General features: G+C 39.0%; 1 protein-coding gene across 2 annotated transcripts in view; it reads left to right on the forward strand.

Moving 5' to 3' along the window:
* Positions 1–15,758, forward strand: part of LOC124407386 — a 110,769-nt gene that overhangs the window by 58,158 nt on the left and 36,853 nt on the right. The window contains exon 4 of one of the 2 annotated variants that reach the window (XM_046883485.1): positions 4,512–4,798. In XM_046883485.1, coding sequence (XP_046739441.1) covers positions 4,512–4,798 — 287 coding nt within the window. Of the gene's footprint in view, positions 1–4,511; positions 4,803–15,758 lie in introns of both variants that reach the window. The other variant, XM_046883486.1, reaches the window with a different exon arrangement.

A 15,758-nucleotide genomic window follows, 5' to 3' on the forward strand; every position in this document is an offset into this window, starting at 1 on the left:
TTATTATTATTGTTTTTTTTTATCACGAGACGGAGGAACAGATTGTGAATATTATTATATTCGGAAGGTGGGATCGCGATCTTCGGTAATACAGAAGCAGGGAATTGTTTTGAAAAAAAAATGCAAAATTCAACGGATTGGTTCGATTTCATTTTACGGTTGTTCGAATAGTTCGGAAAACTATTTTCTACAAATTTGTTGCACGGTGAAATAATTTTTTATGCATATATCAGTGACTTTGTGGTAAATATTCTTGGTAATAAAATGAGGCCCTTATTTAAATGAAATTGTTCGAATTTAACAGATTTTTAACAATTTTGAAGCGATTTTGCACGAAGCATCGATGTCGGAGCTTTTCTTCACGATTCCGGTAGTTCTTATTTTCGTATTTTCAAAATAATGTTCGTACGATTATCTCGTAGTAAAATTGGTAAAGAAATATTGATTTTTGGCCAACCAACCTCCTTGAAACGAGATTTAAGTTGGCAACGTTGACGCAACGAAAGGTCCGAGAAAAAAATCACCATTTTTCAATTTCAAAATAACTCTCTTCGATGACTCTAAACTGCTATAACTATGAATGAGCATGTATTTCATTCATTATGGTTAATACCGAATTTCAGATAATACTGAAATTGCGAAATAACGATTTTTCTCTCCTCCGTATCAACGACAGGCATCGTTGCAATAACGTTACTAATTTCAACCTCAATTTTTGTCAACATTCTCAACCGTATTCAACATATTACTATGTGATTAATTTAACAAGATCGTTTTGTGATTTCTTCGTAAAGTTGAATGATTTTCAAATTTTTTTTCAATCAAAATATAATATCGCCGCGACGTTGGCTGTTAGCCAAAATAAAATTCGGGTCGTTGTTACGTCGCTTCGCGTTGCTCAGCGTCAATTACGTTTCGCACCAGATGGAAATAACGTTTTATGTACACGTTGTGGTTGAGCTTAAAGTCTGACAACATCAGGTGTTTTTTTTTTCCTCCTTCGCCATATGGTTCGTTTTTTGACTGCTTGGTCATATCATTATTGCCGATGAGAAATTTCGTAATTTCACCTACTATAAATTCTCGATTACCTGCAACCCGTTTTTGTGGTACTATTTCTGTCTGTGGGATTGGATGGGTGGATCGAGTTGTTTGGCTATATATCTCTATATTTATACATAAAGTACTTCAGGGGGTTTGAAAAAGTTGAAAACTCTTGTTTCGTATTGTTCGCGTTGTCTAAATATTGATTCAAACCTTTAGGATTATTTTCCTTCATTTTTCATCGTATAATATAGATCTACATAAATTTTCGATTTAGTTTTATGTATATATATAAAATAAAGTAGATGTCGCACGTGTCTGGAATAGATAAGATGGTTAAGTGCACGCGATTCAATGGTAGGTAATAACAGATTTTTATTTCAATTAAAAAGAAAATGGTTTTTCGAAAAAGAAGTTTTTACCACATGGGGTACTAGAAACTATGCACCATTCCGAATATAATTATAATCTACACACACACACACACACACACGCACACTGAAGTCGCGCTCGTGGATAATGGACGAACGCTTTTAACTTAATTTCCATTTTCAATCTTCCGCCGTGGTGCAGTTCTTATCCGGGAGCTTGTATAGAAAAGTCAGGTAAAAAACTTCCCGAAGCTGCAGAGCGACGTTCAGCTCCAACTGTTTTCCGATTTGAAATCAAACCCGTTTCTTTGCTGCTGCAGCAGCATCGACGAAATGCTGAATTTCTAGGGTATACGTTACACAGAGACGGCGAAACGAACTTAACTTATACGTACGTCCCGACGACGACGTCTGCAAGACGTATCGTCGTTACAAAACGATTAGCGAATGGAAGCTTGGAACGCAGAGACAGCTTCAATTTCTCTTTCAGCTTTGAGCGTTTACCGCGCGCTGCAAGGTGTTGGTAAATCATTTTCAAGAACTTGCGGAATTAAACAACTTTCGGATGATTTTGCGGTTACTCTAAACTATAAAGCAAATTTAAACGAATCTTTCTGATTATATGTTTTTTCCCTTCTTTTCTCTTCTTTCTTTATTTCAATTTAATTTTTTCAAATTATTCATAGTTTTAATTTTTCGAAATTATACAAATCTTGATAGCTTAAATATTTTTCACAAACTTTGAGGTCGGAATTTACAATAAACAAGATAGAGAGAAATGTATATCATAGTATTTACATAGATAGATATTTCTCTTGTGTAAAAGAGAAAATTTTTTGAGAGATCCTGAGGTAATTTTTTTTCAAACGACATTTTTTTTTTCTTTTCTTTTTTTTTTATCCAGAAGTTTCGTTTTTATCGATCTCGTTGAAAATAATTTTTTACGCGTTGGTCGAAGCTTTGAGCACATGGTATATGTAATAATAAAAAGTGAATCTTTACAAAACTAGGGAGAAAAATTGACATTCCTTGATTCTCGTTATCGTAAATCTTTTGACAATACCGTATACGCAGTACTTAATTCAAACTTTTCGCGACTTTATACTTTGTAGATAAAATTTGGAAGGCGAAAACGCGTTACGGTAAGGGACGATCTGCACTCAGCTGCTGCTGCTGCTGCTGCTGCTGCTGGTGCCTTCTTCTTCCACAATTCTTGACATTTATTGCAAAAATTCTTTCCGAGTTACTGCGTCGCGTATAACGGTCAAACGTGAATTGTGAAAAATTGAACCTGGAATGTCGGCTCCTCCGACTATTCGTTACAGCCGCGTATCCACGGTGATGCTGAATCTCTGTTGACAACTGGAGCTTTCATTGTACGACGGTATGCGCTGCGGGATAATATCAGGTACAATTTTTCATAATACACCGTCATCGTTCTACCCGCTTGACGTTCTACTCTTGGTATAATTTCTTACAATTCTTTGGCAATAAATGTCCACGGAATTCGCAATTGTAGGTGTTGTCACTCTTTACATTTCTCCGGTCGTTCTATATCTTATGCAGAAAGTTTGAAGGTACCTTCATGTCGTATAATATATTGATATTATATATATATATATATATATATTAGTATATTGTACCTGTTTTATTACTCCATCTTCGCTAAAGTTGCGTTGAACTTTTATTTTTGTATACTTGAATAAGCATGTCATATCGAGGCTTCGGTTCACTCGCGCTACACACTTTTGTGAGATTTCGACTTTACTTTCGATCATACGACGCGCGATCCATTGATCGAATTTTATTGAACCACCTTATAGTGCCGAAACTTTTTCACGCGTTAATTCGTTGAAAGATCAGCTCGCATTCATTTTTCAACAGAGTACAAGACCACTTAGAGAAGCACATTCCGATTGAAAACAACCTCATGCACGATACTTGCTGTTGTTTCCAGCATCATAGACGATTCTAGGATTCAATACTAGTCTCGTACTTCGAACCTTGCGAAACAAGGACTCTCCATAATGGACAGGGTGGCTACACTCCTGAAAAACCTAGAAAAACCTGGAAATGTCAGGATTTTTAATTTGGACACTGAAAAAAGTGAAAATATCAATTACGAGGTAACGAGTTTACCTTTTTTCGTCGAGAACAAAAATTGGCTTTAACCAACTTTTTTTTACATTACATTTTTCTTCAATTCGAATTGAATTCCAACCGAATATAGAGTTAATAATACGAACGATTTATGTCTTAGTAACTTTTAACTAGAACTTCGAAAATGTCAGGGAAAACTAGGTTTTAGGTCCGGGAAAACCTGGAAGTGCGATTGGATTGTTTTTGCAAAAATTTGTGGCCATCCTGAGGTAGAAGGAACAGTTTCTGCACATCGTTATACACCAGGTCACTTACAAGACGGGTACTTACGCTCGTTAGGCGACTTGCTCGGTCGAAACGGTACGCGGCAAACGGCTTACGACTTACGTCACGTTCGTATAGGTTTAGGTTTAGGTATAGGCTTAAGTATAGCTATAGGTATAGGTATAACGTAAGGCGAAGAGATTTGCGCAAAGTTGTCGAAGCTTCGAGGCTGACGATTGACATCAACGGTGTATGTACAAATTGTACATATAACGCGCCCGGGTGTCTTATCTCCATGAAAAACTTGGAATTACTGGAAAGTCTCAGGGAATTTTTTTCCTCCTGAATAATCCTGGAATTTTCTAGGTACCTAAATTTCGCTTCACATAATAGAATTTTTTTTAAAAGTGATCGATTCAAAAAATTCATTTTAATAAAATTTAAAACCAGTATCAATTTGAAAAAAAAAAAAAAAAAAAAAAAAAAACATTATTCAAATATATTTCGACAAGTAATAACAAATACTGACAAATCCTTATGTACAATATTTGAAGGGAAGTTTTTACACAAGTTTTATTCAAATAAACGCGCCAGAGGTACTTAAATTCCTGGAAAAATCATAAAATCATTTGAAATTTTAGATTCTGACTTATATGGACACCTTGTGTGCAATGTGAGGTATGCTCACCATATCAGCTATCTCTAAAACGCGACGGACGTTTTGTTTCGCAGGTGCAGAGTCTCCTGAGAAATTCAATGTCGCAGCCGGTCCAATTCTGCACGTCGCCTCCGGTCGACGCGTGCAAACCCGGTCGATCCTTATCCCCGCCAGTGAAATTGTTCCACGCTTTGATGGAGGAGCCTCGAACATCTCGGCCCAGATCACGGCCAAGGCCTCATCCCCTCATCAATTACCTCAACGCCGATACGGACGCCCTCAGCGCCTGCAGTCCCAGGAAACGTCATCGGCCACCTCACGAAGATGTGCCACGGCCTTGTCTCGATTTCGAGAAAATGCGGCACGTAAGTTTTCTTTCTTTTTTTTGTTTGTTTGTTTTTTTATCAATTCCATCAATTTCGCTGCCCCTCCCACTACTTGTCCTCCATTATTTATTGAAGAATTCGTTGTAATATGTATGATCAGTGAATAACTTTTCAATCTTTTTGGATATAAATATAGATTATTGAGGTCGCGTTTGAGCAAGTTTGCAAAAATATTAATCGAATATTGCAAATACTAATTAATTAAATATTACTTAATAATAACGCAGGCAAAGAGAGACGGGACTTATCAAAATTTGGGAAAAAGTGAATATTATGATGTTAATCATCAATAATGTTGATTTACGAGATATTTGTTTCATCGCTTTGTTAAATTTTAATTCGAAAAACCTGCAATCGTGATAGTTTAATCGAGTACAACGGCGTTGCCTCAAATTTGACATTTTTTTTTTTTTTGCTTTTTCGAACAGTGAAAACATTTCGAGTTTTGGAAAACTCTAGAGTTTAGAATTGTGCTTGGTTAGAGTCATTGATTGATTGATTGATTGATTGATTTGGACGGACCCTCTCCGTCTTAATTAATAGAATAATTTTCACGAATAGTTGTTGAAAAAATGAACACGGTAGACTATAAATTACACACTTTTGTGTATTTTTGTTTTTTCCTTAATGTTTGAAAATTCTCTTCTTATTTGTTACTTGCATACAAACGCAATAATAAATCCTATATAACTTTCCAGACTTTGAAGGGATTTCAGTGTTCGCAGGAGAAAAAGAAAAAGTCCTATTAGGTATACGATTCAGCGAATTTTGTCGATGAAATTTGATCAGACTCGACATCCTCTTTGGAATAATATTCTGCACGATCGTTGAGACTTTTATTCGCCGAGTAAACCGGCGTCCTTTATAAATCGCACGGCCTTGTTATCGGAACCTTTTTACCCCTCCCTCCCCACGTACCTGTCTATATTATTTTATCCCGAAAATTTTATCCGCATAAACTATTGATGAGAATTGAAATCGAACCCTGTGTTACCGACACCATAGATCTAGCTGTAGAATCGGCTAGGGTCTATACACAGGTATACTTGTATTTGGTTTCCGAAAGCGAAACCGTATTTTTACCCGCGTGTCCATCCTCTGATTAAAATATCTCGTAAGACATCCCCTCCCCCCCCCCCCCCCCCCCCGCAATCGGGATTCGACGTGCAGCTCCGGGCTGGATTTACCTTGCATAGGAAAATATTTCGTCTGTCGCGTATCTTTCCATCCACCTTCCTCCGATGTCCCCTGTGGCCGTGATACTCGGCAAGTGATGCACATCCGCATCCATCCCCTCGGGCTCACTTTCAAACCTCTGCGGAAATCCCTGTGGTTTACACCCCGTGTGCGGTGTCTTCGTGCATACTAGGCGTCCGATGTTCATTCGCTCGCAAACGACGTACAGTACAGTGCGAATAAAAAAGACTCTCGTTACTGAGAAGGAAGGTATCCCAGGTCGATTTTTTAGATTCGATTTCTTTTGTAGTATGTTATAGTTGACTAAAGACTAAGCGAAAAGTATTTTTATTCATCTGACATTGAACAGTTTAAGGGGATGAAAAATAGCTTGAAAGATGGACACTCGGTGGGTTGATTTCTTGATGCGTTGATGGATTGGAATGAATTTAACGTTGATATGATTTATTTATTAATAGAAACATTTTAGCGGTTCTTTCGGGGAAATTGATCAAGCGCATCAGGAAATCACTCCGTTGGGTGTCCATTTTTGGAGGTTGTTTTCGCCCTCTTTAAGGGTTTCATGGTAGATGAAATAAAAATACGTATCGCTTATTTTTTAGTTTACTGCAGGAATAACTTTCTTGTAAGACGTCAAAGAATTGTGGTGAAACTGAAGTTCGAAAGTAGTGGCTGAGGTTAATTCAATCGAATTTAATTGTAGAGATATTTTTATTCGTGAGATTTCAGTGACGCAGCACGACTCTTTATACAACTTAGATCAATAACTTTATTACACAATTTTTTCTAAAATCTAAAAACTATATTGGTTAGTTTTATATTTTAAATGAATTCTGGGCCATAGCTGTAATTTTGTGCAAAATGATCACGAAGATTGTGATAAATAACTTAAGAGTTAATTGAGAAACGTGAACGTATTGTTAAAAATTGGTTTCAAACAAAGTTTCAGAAAATTCATATTGACAAACGTTTATTGTAACGTTAACGTAACAAGATATTAAAACAAAAATCACTGTTTTACAGCTTCTAAATCTTGAAATAACTTTTGAATAGTCGAGTATGTAAAACAAAGTGTTTTACTTTGTTATTACAATTGACTGAATGTTGTAAAATCCTCAAGCTACGATGGGACAATTTTTTTTATAAAAAAAAGTCAACGTGAACAATTTTACGTAAAATCGATTGAACGAAAAATTTTGGATAACAATCTGCAATCTTTCTCAATTTTAACACCCAGTTTCCCGCACGTTAAAAAGTGGAGAGATTTTCAAACGAACTTCAACTTCTAATCCCTCGGTTTACAACGACCGACGAATAAATACAACATCCTCAAACTTATGTGACGCGGTTATGGTGACGTTCGTTGTACAGGGCTGGACAGCGAGCTACGATAAGCTCCGTAATCCTTCGGGACGACGGGAACTCTATGCGCTTTCTATAACGTCTATCTCGGCAGGTACATTACATAGATAGGTGGCTGGCCTGGCAGGCAGGGATTGGGATCGTATAGTTTTACCAGACGGTGGCCAGACTCGGTATCCCGGTATCCGGGGATGCTATAGGTAGGATAGGTAGGTACCTACGTCGAGCTATGCTCGACCACGAGTGAACCACGGGTGCATCCAATGAATAAATTAACCTTAAGCTTAAGTCCCCCTCACCCCTCACCCCTCACCCCCACATTCACATTCACCCCATCGCCCTTTCGTGGATCGCGACATTCCTGCCTTGGGGTTGTACCTACGTCCGTCCTCGTACAGTGTGTGTGTGATAGTAAAGATACGGAGATACGTTCAATTTAGCGTTGCAGTGTGCGAAGCACTTCAAAGCCTCGAGGTTTTTTGTCAACTTGTTTTTTTTGGGGTTTTTTTTTTTTTTTTTTTTTTTTTTTTTGTTTACCGTCTTTATTCAACGCTTATTTCTATTCTCCTCCTTGCCTGTATACTGTAGGTGTTTAGCTGCTGTGAATACGATCTTTCAATTTTTTTTCCCGTTACTAGAAATTGCTCCGTAAGAATTATCTTCGGTCTAATCTAATCTTGAAGATCTTATATGATGCATTTGCATGCGGAAAGGAGGTGAGAATTTTTTTGTACCGAATCTATTTGCAAGTTGGTCAGAGGTCACTTGTTATACGTATATTTTTAGTTCTCTGATTTCTCGTACTTACTTTGTAATTGAATGAAATTTTGAATAATTGTAGCCTCTGATTAATTATTAGATAATTGTATGTTTACAATGTGAGAATCTTGTGAGAGATTTTTAACCCTGTGGTTTTTAATTTCAAGGGATAGTTAACACTTTAAAAAATTGATTGAAAATTGAAAATTGGTGGTGTCGTTTTATACTATATTGTTTTTTTTTTTTTGTACACGGGTTCATAAGTGTTACAAGGGTAATTGGACGTTTCTAAAGGGGGAATCCGACCTTCTCGGTTTATCCTGAAATGACAAATTTCGAGGGTTCTCCTCTCTACCCTATACACGACAATGAATGTTCCTAATGCCAGTTGCCTGCAGCTGTACGAGAGGCAAGCAATATACAACATGTTTCGCCGACTCGAACCTGTAGACCATATCTCAGGAGAGCGGTAAACCGGTGTAATGAGACTTTGCCTTGAACAAGGAGTATGAAAAATGAAAAGAAAGAGTAAGAAAAGAGAAAAAAGTTAGAAATGGCCAAGAATTCCCTTCAACAAGCCTCTGTCACACGGATCAACGAAGAACCGATGTTTCCGAGCATCGTATACCTACATCTCCGCAGATGTTACAGCAGCGTCAATCCAAAGTCAAGCTTATTGTTCGGAATTTGAAATTTGAATATCGAACGCCGTCGTGCGTGAGGTTGATCTAGTCGCTAGTCCACCGAGCACAACTTGCCGATGGAATTACGCGATTAGCCAAACCTGATTATATTCCACTTGACTGTGCGTGAAATTGGGTACCTACCCACCCACCCTTCCACCTACCCACCTACCTACCTACGCAGATACGAAGCCCGTCCTAGACGTCAGCGCCCTCTGCCGCCGCCCTTAGTCAAAGGGAAAAACGATATCACCGATAACTATCGGACGTTGATATGGTGTAAGGTTATACATGCACCTATCGGTATGCAATGTATGCACATACAATGACATACATGCGGAGGTACATACGTATGTACACACGGGGTGAATCGGGAACCTCGGCTCTTGTGCATGGCTGGTTAGACCGACGCCGACGGGGAGGAGGATTGTTGTGTACCTAGGCAGCAGAGGTATAGCTCTCTCGCTAATCAGTACATTGCCCGGCATCTATATGGTGCCGAGTGATTTATGGCCGACTGAGAAAGGAAACCAATTCCTTTAACTGGTAGGTACCTACCTCCTTCCTTCCTTCCTTCCTTCCTTTTCATCTTTCCTTTTTTATCGTTCAGCTATCTTAGACGTTCCTAGTACCAAGCTAGATACCCTGTAACGTTTTGTGTACGTACGTCTATATTGCTTTTTCACTGGATACTCATTGACAAATCCATCTATTCATCATTCTGCGATGTTTGTCTTCACGGATTTTGTAGGCTAATGATTATGTTTGTGCGTTGTTATGAGGATATTACTCTTTTCGGTATAGAATCAATGAATTTTCAAACGCCGGTGTTGGACTTCTTATAGTCGTTACTGCATCATCGCTACTAAGAGACATTGTTCTGGGTGAAAAGTGTAAATGGATTTCTCAGCTATTTTCAACTATTCTTCTTTGACGTGATTACTTGCATCATGTTTACTTGTAACTATATCGATAATTTTATGTTGCTACAACGGTATAGCGATATTAAGGACTCGTTAAACTCAAAAAAATGAAACGAACCGAACGGACAGATTCAATATAGAAAATATGAATAATTATAGTATCGAAAACTGCAATCGTTCTAAATAGTTTACTTGATACAATCAAAAATCTTCGATATTCTGTCGAAGAATAACAGATCGCAAGTGGAAGTTTATTATAAAATCAAACCTAAGTGTCTTGTCCCTGTTTAGTCCAATTAACTGAAATTGGACGACCGTATACCTCGATTGTCTGTATTTTTCTTCTTCCGCTTTTTTCCTTCTTCGAGTGGTCTTTTTCTTCTATCCTTCTTTTTTTTTCTCTCTTTATTTCTTACTTCTCTCCCGCGATGTGAAAGAAAACTTTGGAAGGTTGAATGAAAGACGGAAAAGAGAAACGCCTCCGGGGAAAAAAGGGTCGTTCAGTACAGGTCGGTCCTGGGCATGTTATATATTGAATAACGATCCGAGTTCGGGAGATCCGTCGTCATGACGACACGCTTCGAAGCGCTTCTGTATGCTAAATATGGATCCTATGTACACGCAAAAAGTAAAATTAGTCGGGCGTCTCGCAGTATTTTTCGTCCTTTCTCTCTTCGATCATGATTTCAGCGAGATTGTTTTCATAGAAAACAGAAGTTCAAAATGGAATAAGAACAGTTTCTTACATCCCTTTTCAATTTTAACAATTATTACTATCGAGTTCAATTCACTATGTTCACGCTGTTTGGATTTCACAGGGCGATCGAAGAACCACGGCTGAGGCGGTGAGATCAAAGCTCGGATTTGTAAACGTAACTCGAAAAAGATAGAGGCAAGAAAAATGATGTTGTCTTTCATTCTTGATACGTACAAAGCTCTACTTCATCGTATGTATACTTATGGAACCTAGTGACGTATCGCGGTGGAAAAGGCAAAGAAAAAATAGATTTCCAGAGGAGTTTGAAAATCCTTGCGAGTTTTTTCCATCCCTGTATTTCGAAGTTGGTCAACCTCCGTCCGGCGATTCATCGTTTCATTGAATTGAACGAGCGTCGGAATCAAGGCGAGCTTGAAATTCGAATTTCGAAAAGCAACCCTCGTCGTATCCCATCCCTATACCGCGTTAGCCAACGTTCGCCGACGACTAATTAGCTCCTCCTAATTAGCGTTTAATGAGACCCTCTAAAAGCTCCGCTTCTTTATCCGCCTCCCTCACGCGAGTTTCCTCATGCATCGCACACACAAATGCACTCACTCATCTACATACGTAAGTCCCTTCAACAACGGCGCGTAAGCCAACGTATACAGAGCCGCGTACGTCAGGCTCTGACACTTTGGCAAAAAGCTAAGCCACCGGCACACCTACGTACGCCTGGCTCACTGGTAGTTGGGCAAGCTTTCGCCGATCCGACCAAACCTCGATTCTCGAGTCCTTCGGCGCTCGCTGAGCGAACCCTCCGGTGTAACCAGCATCGGAGTGGAAATGGAAGTGGAAGTGGAAGTGGAAGTGGAAGTGGAAGTATAGAACTCAATAATACTCTCCGACAACGCGCCAATTAGCCACTGCCGCGGGGATTTAAGCTTTCGAGCTTTCGAGCATTCGGGCTTTAAGGCCGTTTCAACTTACACTTTCCACCGGCTGCTACCATCGTCGTCGTCGTGGCCGGCAGGTTTTCCTCCTCCGTAGCTAATATGCAGCCCGGTTTTAATATTCCCGTACATCCGGGAACACTCGGGGTGGTAATTGTGTGTGGATGGCTCAATCTCTGCATTTTGTTCAAAATTGCGTCCTACACGTGTGGCTCCTGCAGCATTCGAGTCAGTCGAGTCACATGTTCGTCGAGGTTCGGTAACGCTCTGTACGGACGAGTATATCCACCAGAAGAGCCACCTCAGGCGGACGAGGAACGACGTTAAAGTAATCCGCTGTGCTCGAGGGCCCGGAGAAGGCAGTCGAGAGTCTTGCTTTCGAATAATGAATATCTGCTAAGTGCAGGCGCCTATTATAAACTTGGCTCTGATCCGTAATTGCCAATTAGCTGATGTTTATTTTAAACTCTACAGTCGAAGTCAGTGTAAACATTGAGAAGGTTTTCCTATCCGAATCTCTCAGCCTCGTCTCGCCTTTCCTCGTGTCTCAACTCTCTTCTCCTACTCAACGCAGCCTTAGGGGATCGTTTCTACTAACTGTGTTTGCTGCCATTCTCATCCTACACCTTTTCTTATCGTTACTTAGACACTCTTCGTTCAATGATACCAAATCTCCGCGTGTCCTTTCTCTTCATTCATACAAACGTCTGCGATCTAGGTATCTACAAGGTATCGATCACCGAGCCATGAAATATCTTTGGTATTAATTAACTTTGTATAACAAGCTCTGTAGGTGCAAATCAAATCGAATCGTTGGTAGTAGACGCCAAAGATGCAGCCAATGGATTATCAATGCCTCTTGTTCTTGGACTGTATATCGAACGATCGTCATCGATCATTCGGAAGAATCACTACTCAACTATAATTACTTTTCATTCTTATTGATTTTACATATAGAGCTTACATGGCTGAGCAACCATCGTGATACTTTGAAGGCACCCTTATCATTTCTTCAGGGTATTTGATACCAGACGCCGCGGTACGGCTTGTTGAATGGGTCCCATAGGTTACTTTTATAGCACACGGTACGAGGGAGAGTGATAGAGAGTAATCAAGCGTAATCATAGCGAGCAAACACCTCTCGTGTGTGTCTGCGAGTTTCCCATAAGCACCTTGCTGGCAATCTCTGATACAGTATGCAAATACCCAGTCCTCTTTGCTACTCGGTTACACAGTTTCCTCGCGTGTAAGAACATAGCCAGGAAGATACGCGACGCGACGGTATAATTAAGGGAAACATCATTCGTTGCGAATTCGTTGCCGACGACGCGTCGATCGTAGGTACCAACCTACCTGTCCCAAATGCTTTTCCCTCATTTCCGCAGCCGCCAACACACACACACACACACACACACGCACAGCTTCAACTAAATATGTAATTTGACGTGAGTTCACGGCGGCGGACGTCTTACCTTACGACGCGTACAACCATTATTCTCCTCGGTTTTATGCCGGTGCCCCCGAGTTTTATTCGGTCTGTATATATAAGAACGGAGATACCTACGTACGCGCCTGTAATTTCCAACTTCGTCATTCTGCTCGAAGGATCTGACTGTGTGTGTTTGTTTGTGCGAATACCTTCCTCAAATTACGAGGAGAACGCATTATGCGACGAATGATTCACTAGTCATCGTTTTGCCCGATTGTGAGTATTTGGAGAAATCCGCTTCCGAGTATAACCATTATTAATTTATTATTTATCCAATCGAGGTCAGCCGCGTCTTCTTTGTATCCTTCTTTCGTCGAGGACTCGTCGACGGATTATTTTCGTATATAATTTCATCGTTCATCCCTTATAGCACAGTATCCACAGTATAACAAGATTATTTTTAGCTTTTGTCTCTTATCTGTCTCTTTTATTCAATGGGCGTGGCACGTGACTCTGTAATACAAATATCAGAGCAGCTGGGGCTCGGATATTTGTATTACAGAGTTGATCGGTCAGTCAGTCATTATTTGACCAAGTAAGGCAGTGATCGAATGGCAGGTGGGACAATGTATCGGTCGATTGAGAAGAGTAAGTAGTGACGATACTAGCTATAAGCGACTAGAGTTAAACTCTATTTCCTTGTAATGCTCGTAAATATCATCGTCGACTTACCGACGATTTCGTCGTATTATTTTTTATGGGAGAGGGGCGGCACATGGCCATTATGTCATAGATCAGTGAACATCTCGGTGATCTATTATTATTACTTTACGAGGCGAACCGTCGTATAGCTGCTGCTGCTGGTACTGGTGCCTGTGCCTTTGGTTTCTCTGGCAAGTTCGTAATAGAAATGAGTGGGTAATAGAGGTTTTCCCGTTCAGAATAAAACGACGTTATAACCGTCGAAGTGCAACCTTCGTCAATAGCACCTGTAATTAGTATATGTATACCTGTATACCTGTATGTCTCTACTCAATTTGCGCGTGATTATTTTTAGAGAGTTCCATGGTGGAACCGAGCAGTTTATCAGGAAACGTAATTGCTGCGGTTGGGGTAATGCAGCGATGATTATATCTGCTCTTATACTCTATCCACCCTCTGTTTCAATCTTTTTTGGTAACTTTTTCACGCGCCTGGTCCATTTCCACCCCATATTACAGGGCTTTGCGATCATTCTCAGACATTGAGAACCTCTTGCCAGTGCCTTTCGAGAAATGAATCGTCATTCATGGTTATAGTAGCGGCTGTTGCTTGATCTTTAAAGGTACGGTACGTGTTTGTGTGTGTTTGTTAGACGGTGAACTATGTCTATAACTATTATATCCATTTGTGTACGGAGTTTGAGCCAACAATGGCTCTATGCTTTGGTTGATACGTTTGCTAATTAAGTCGGTACGTCGAGGTACGTGTAGCATGAGTTTTCGAGGATTTCGTTGAGATTTATGAGACATCCTGACGTCGAACAGATGATCTGTAATCGGACCGTTTATACTTCATCCTATGAACAATTTAATGTATTTGTATATTTTCTTTTCTTCTTTAAATTTATGGTTCGGAAAATAAGGATATTTGAGTTTCGAAAGTGTGCTTGGAAATTTCTCAAAAGTTTAAGTAGCGTGTCTTCGAGTCAAAGTATCTTTATAGAACGGAAAGAAAAAGAAAAAGAAGAAACAGCAAAAAAAGAAGCGATCGTATACGTAAGCGTATGTTTCAATGGTGTTTTTGACGTGTGAGCACGTTGAAAAGGACAAACTAATGGTATGCTGAACAGAATCTTAGACTGCCTAGATATGTATGTAGATTTGAATACCTTTGACTATTCGCTCGTGATTCATGATATGATATCGGAAGGTGTACGTAACGTAAAAGTTTGAAACACGATGTAAAAAAAAAAAAAAAGAAAAAAGTCCATCGTTCAAGCCACAGCGATTTATCAGATGCCATATGATATTTTTCGTATACATTATAGATGTGAAATTTTCGAGATCAATAAGCATTTGATTCTCGGCAGATCTCTTTGATGCTTTTAGCTACCAAAATGCCTGTCCCGACCTGTTCGTCTTTCAACTTTTTTTTTTTATTATTATCTTTTCTTTCACTCAGCAAAGTAACGTATTGAATTGAGAAAAATCACGTCGATTCACGTAGGTACAGGGTATATTATTTAAATGGCGGGGGGTCAGGGGGGTAGATAAGTCGATCCGCGTTATATCTGTTGAAAAACTTTTTACCGTCGTTCAGTTTCTGAGAGGTTTCTCAGTCTTACGGAAGACTGTGCAGGAACGACAGATTTTCACCGCGATAAATCCGAACGAGACAAAGAATAAAGGTCACGGATTTTGTGTCATTTACAGTTTTTCTAATCACCAACATACCGTGTCTATATCCATATACATTAGAGTGGCGCAAAAAAACCTACTTTTCTTTTTTTTTTTTTTTTTTTTTTTACCTTCGTGTCACAAAATGTTAGTTTTTGATGTTATAAGAGCCCACTCCAAAGTACAGCTCAAAAAAAAAAAAAAAAATTTGAAGAGGGCGCTCCAAATTTTTCAAAATGTCAAATATCGTCAAAAAATTATATTAAAAAAATTATATTTTCAGTATTTTGTTTGATTTTTAATTCATATTGTGGTGTATTGTTATCGATTCTTTCTTACTAAATAAAAGAAAAAAAATGTATGAAATTTTAATATGAATATTAAAAGGTCGCTCGAAAAGGTCTAAAGAAATGCACCAAAAAATTGAGAAAAAAATTATGAGCGACCTTAGAAAATTCAAATTTTGAACTGAAACTTTCGGAAACTTTTTTTTTTTTTTTTGTCTATAAAATTATACCGTAACGAGAAAAAAAAAATAAAAAAAAAAAAAAAAC

The sequence above is a fragment of the Diprion similis genome, chromosome 6, assembly GCF_021155765.1.
Source record: "Diprion similis isolate iyDipSimi1 chromosome 6, iyDipSimi1.1, whole genome shotgun sequence".
Taxonomy (NCBI): Eukaryota; Metazoa; Arthropoda; class Insecta; order Hymenoptera; family Diprionidae; genus Diprion; species Diprion similis.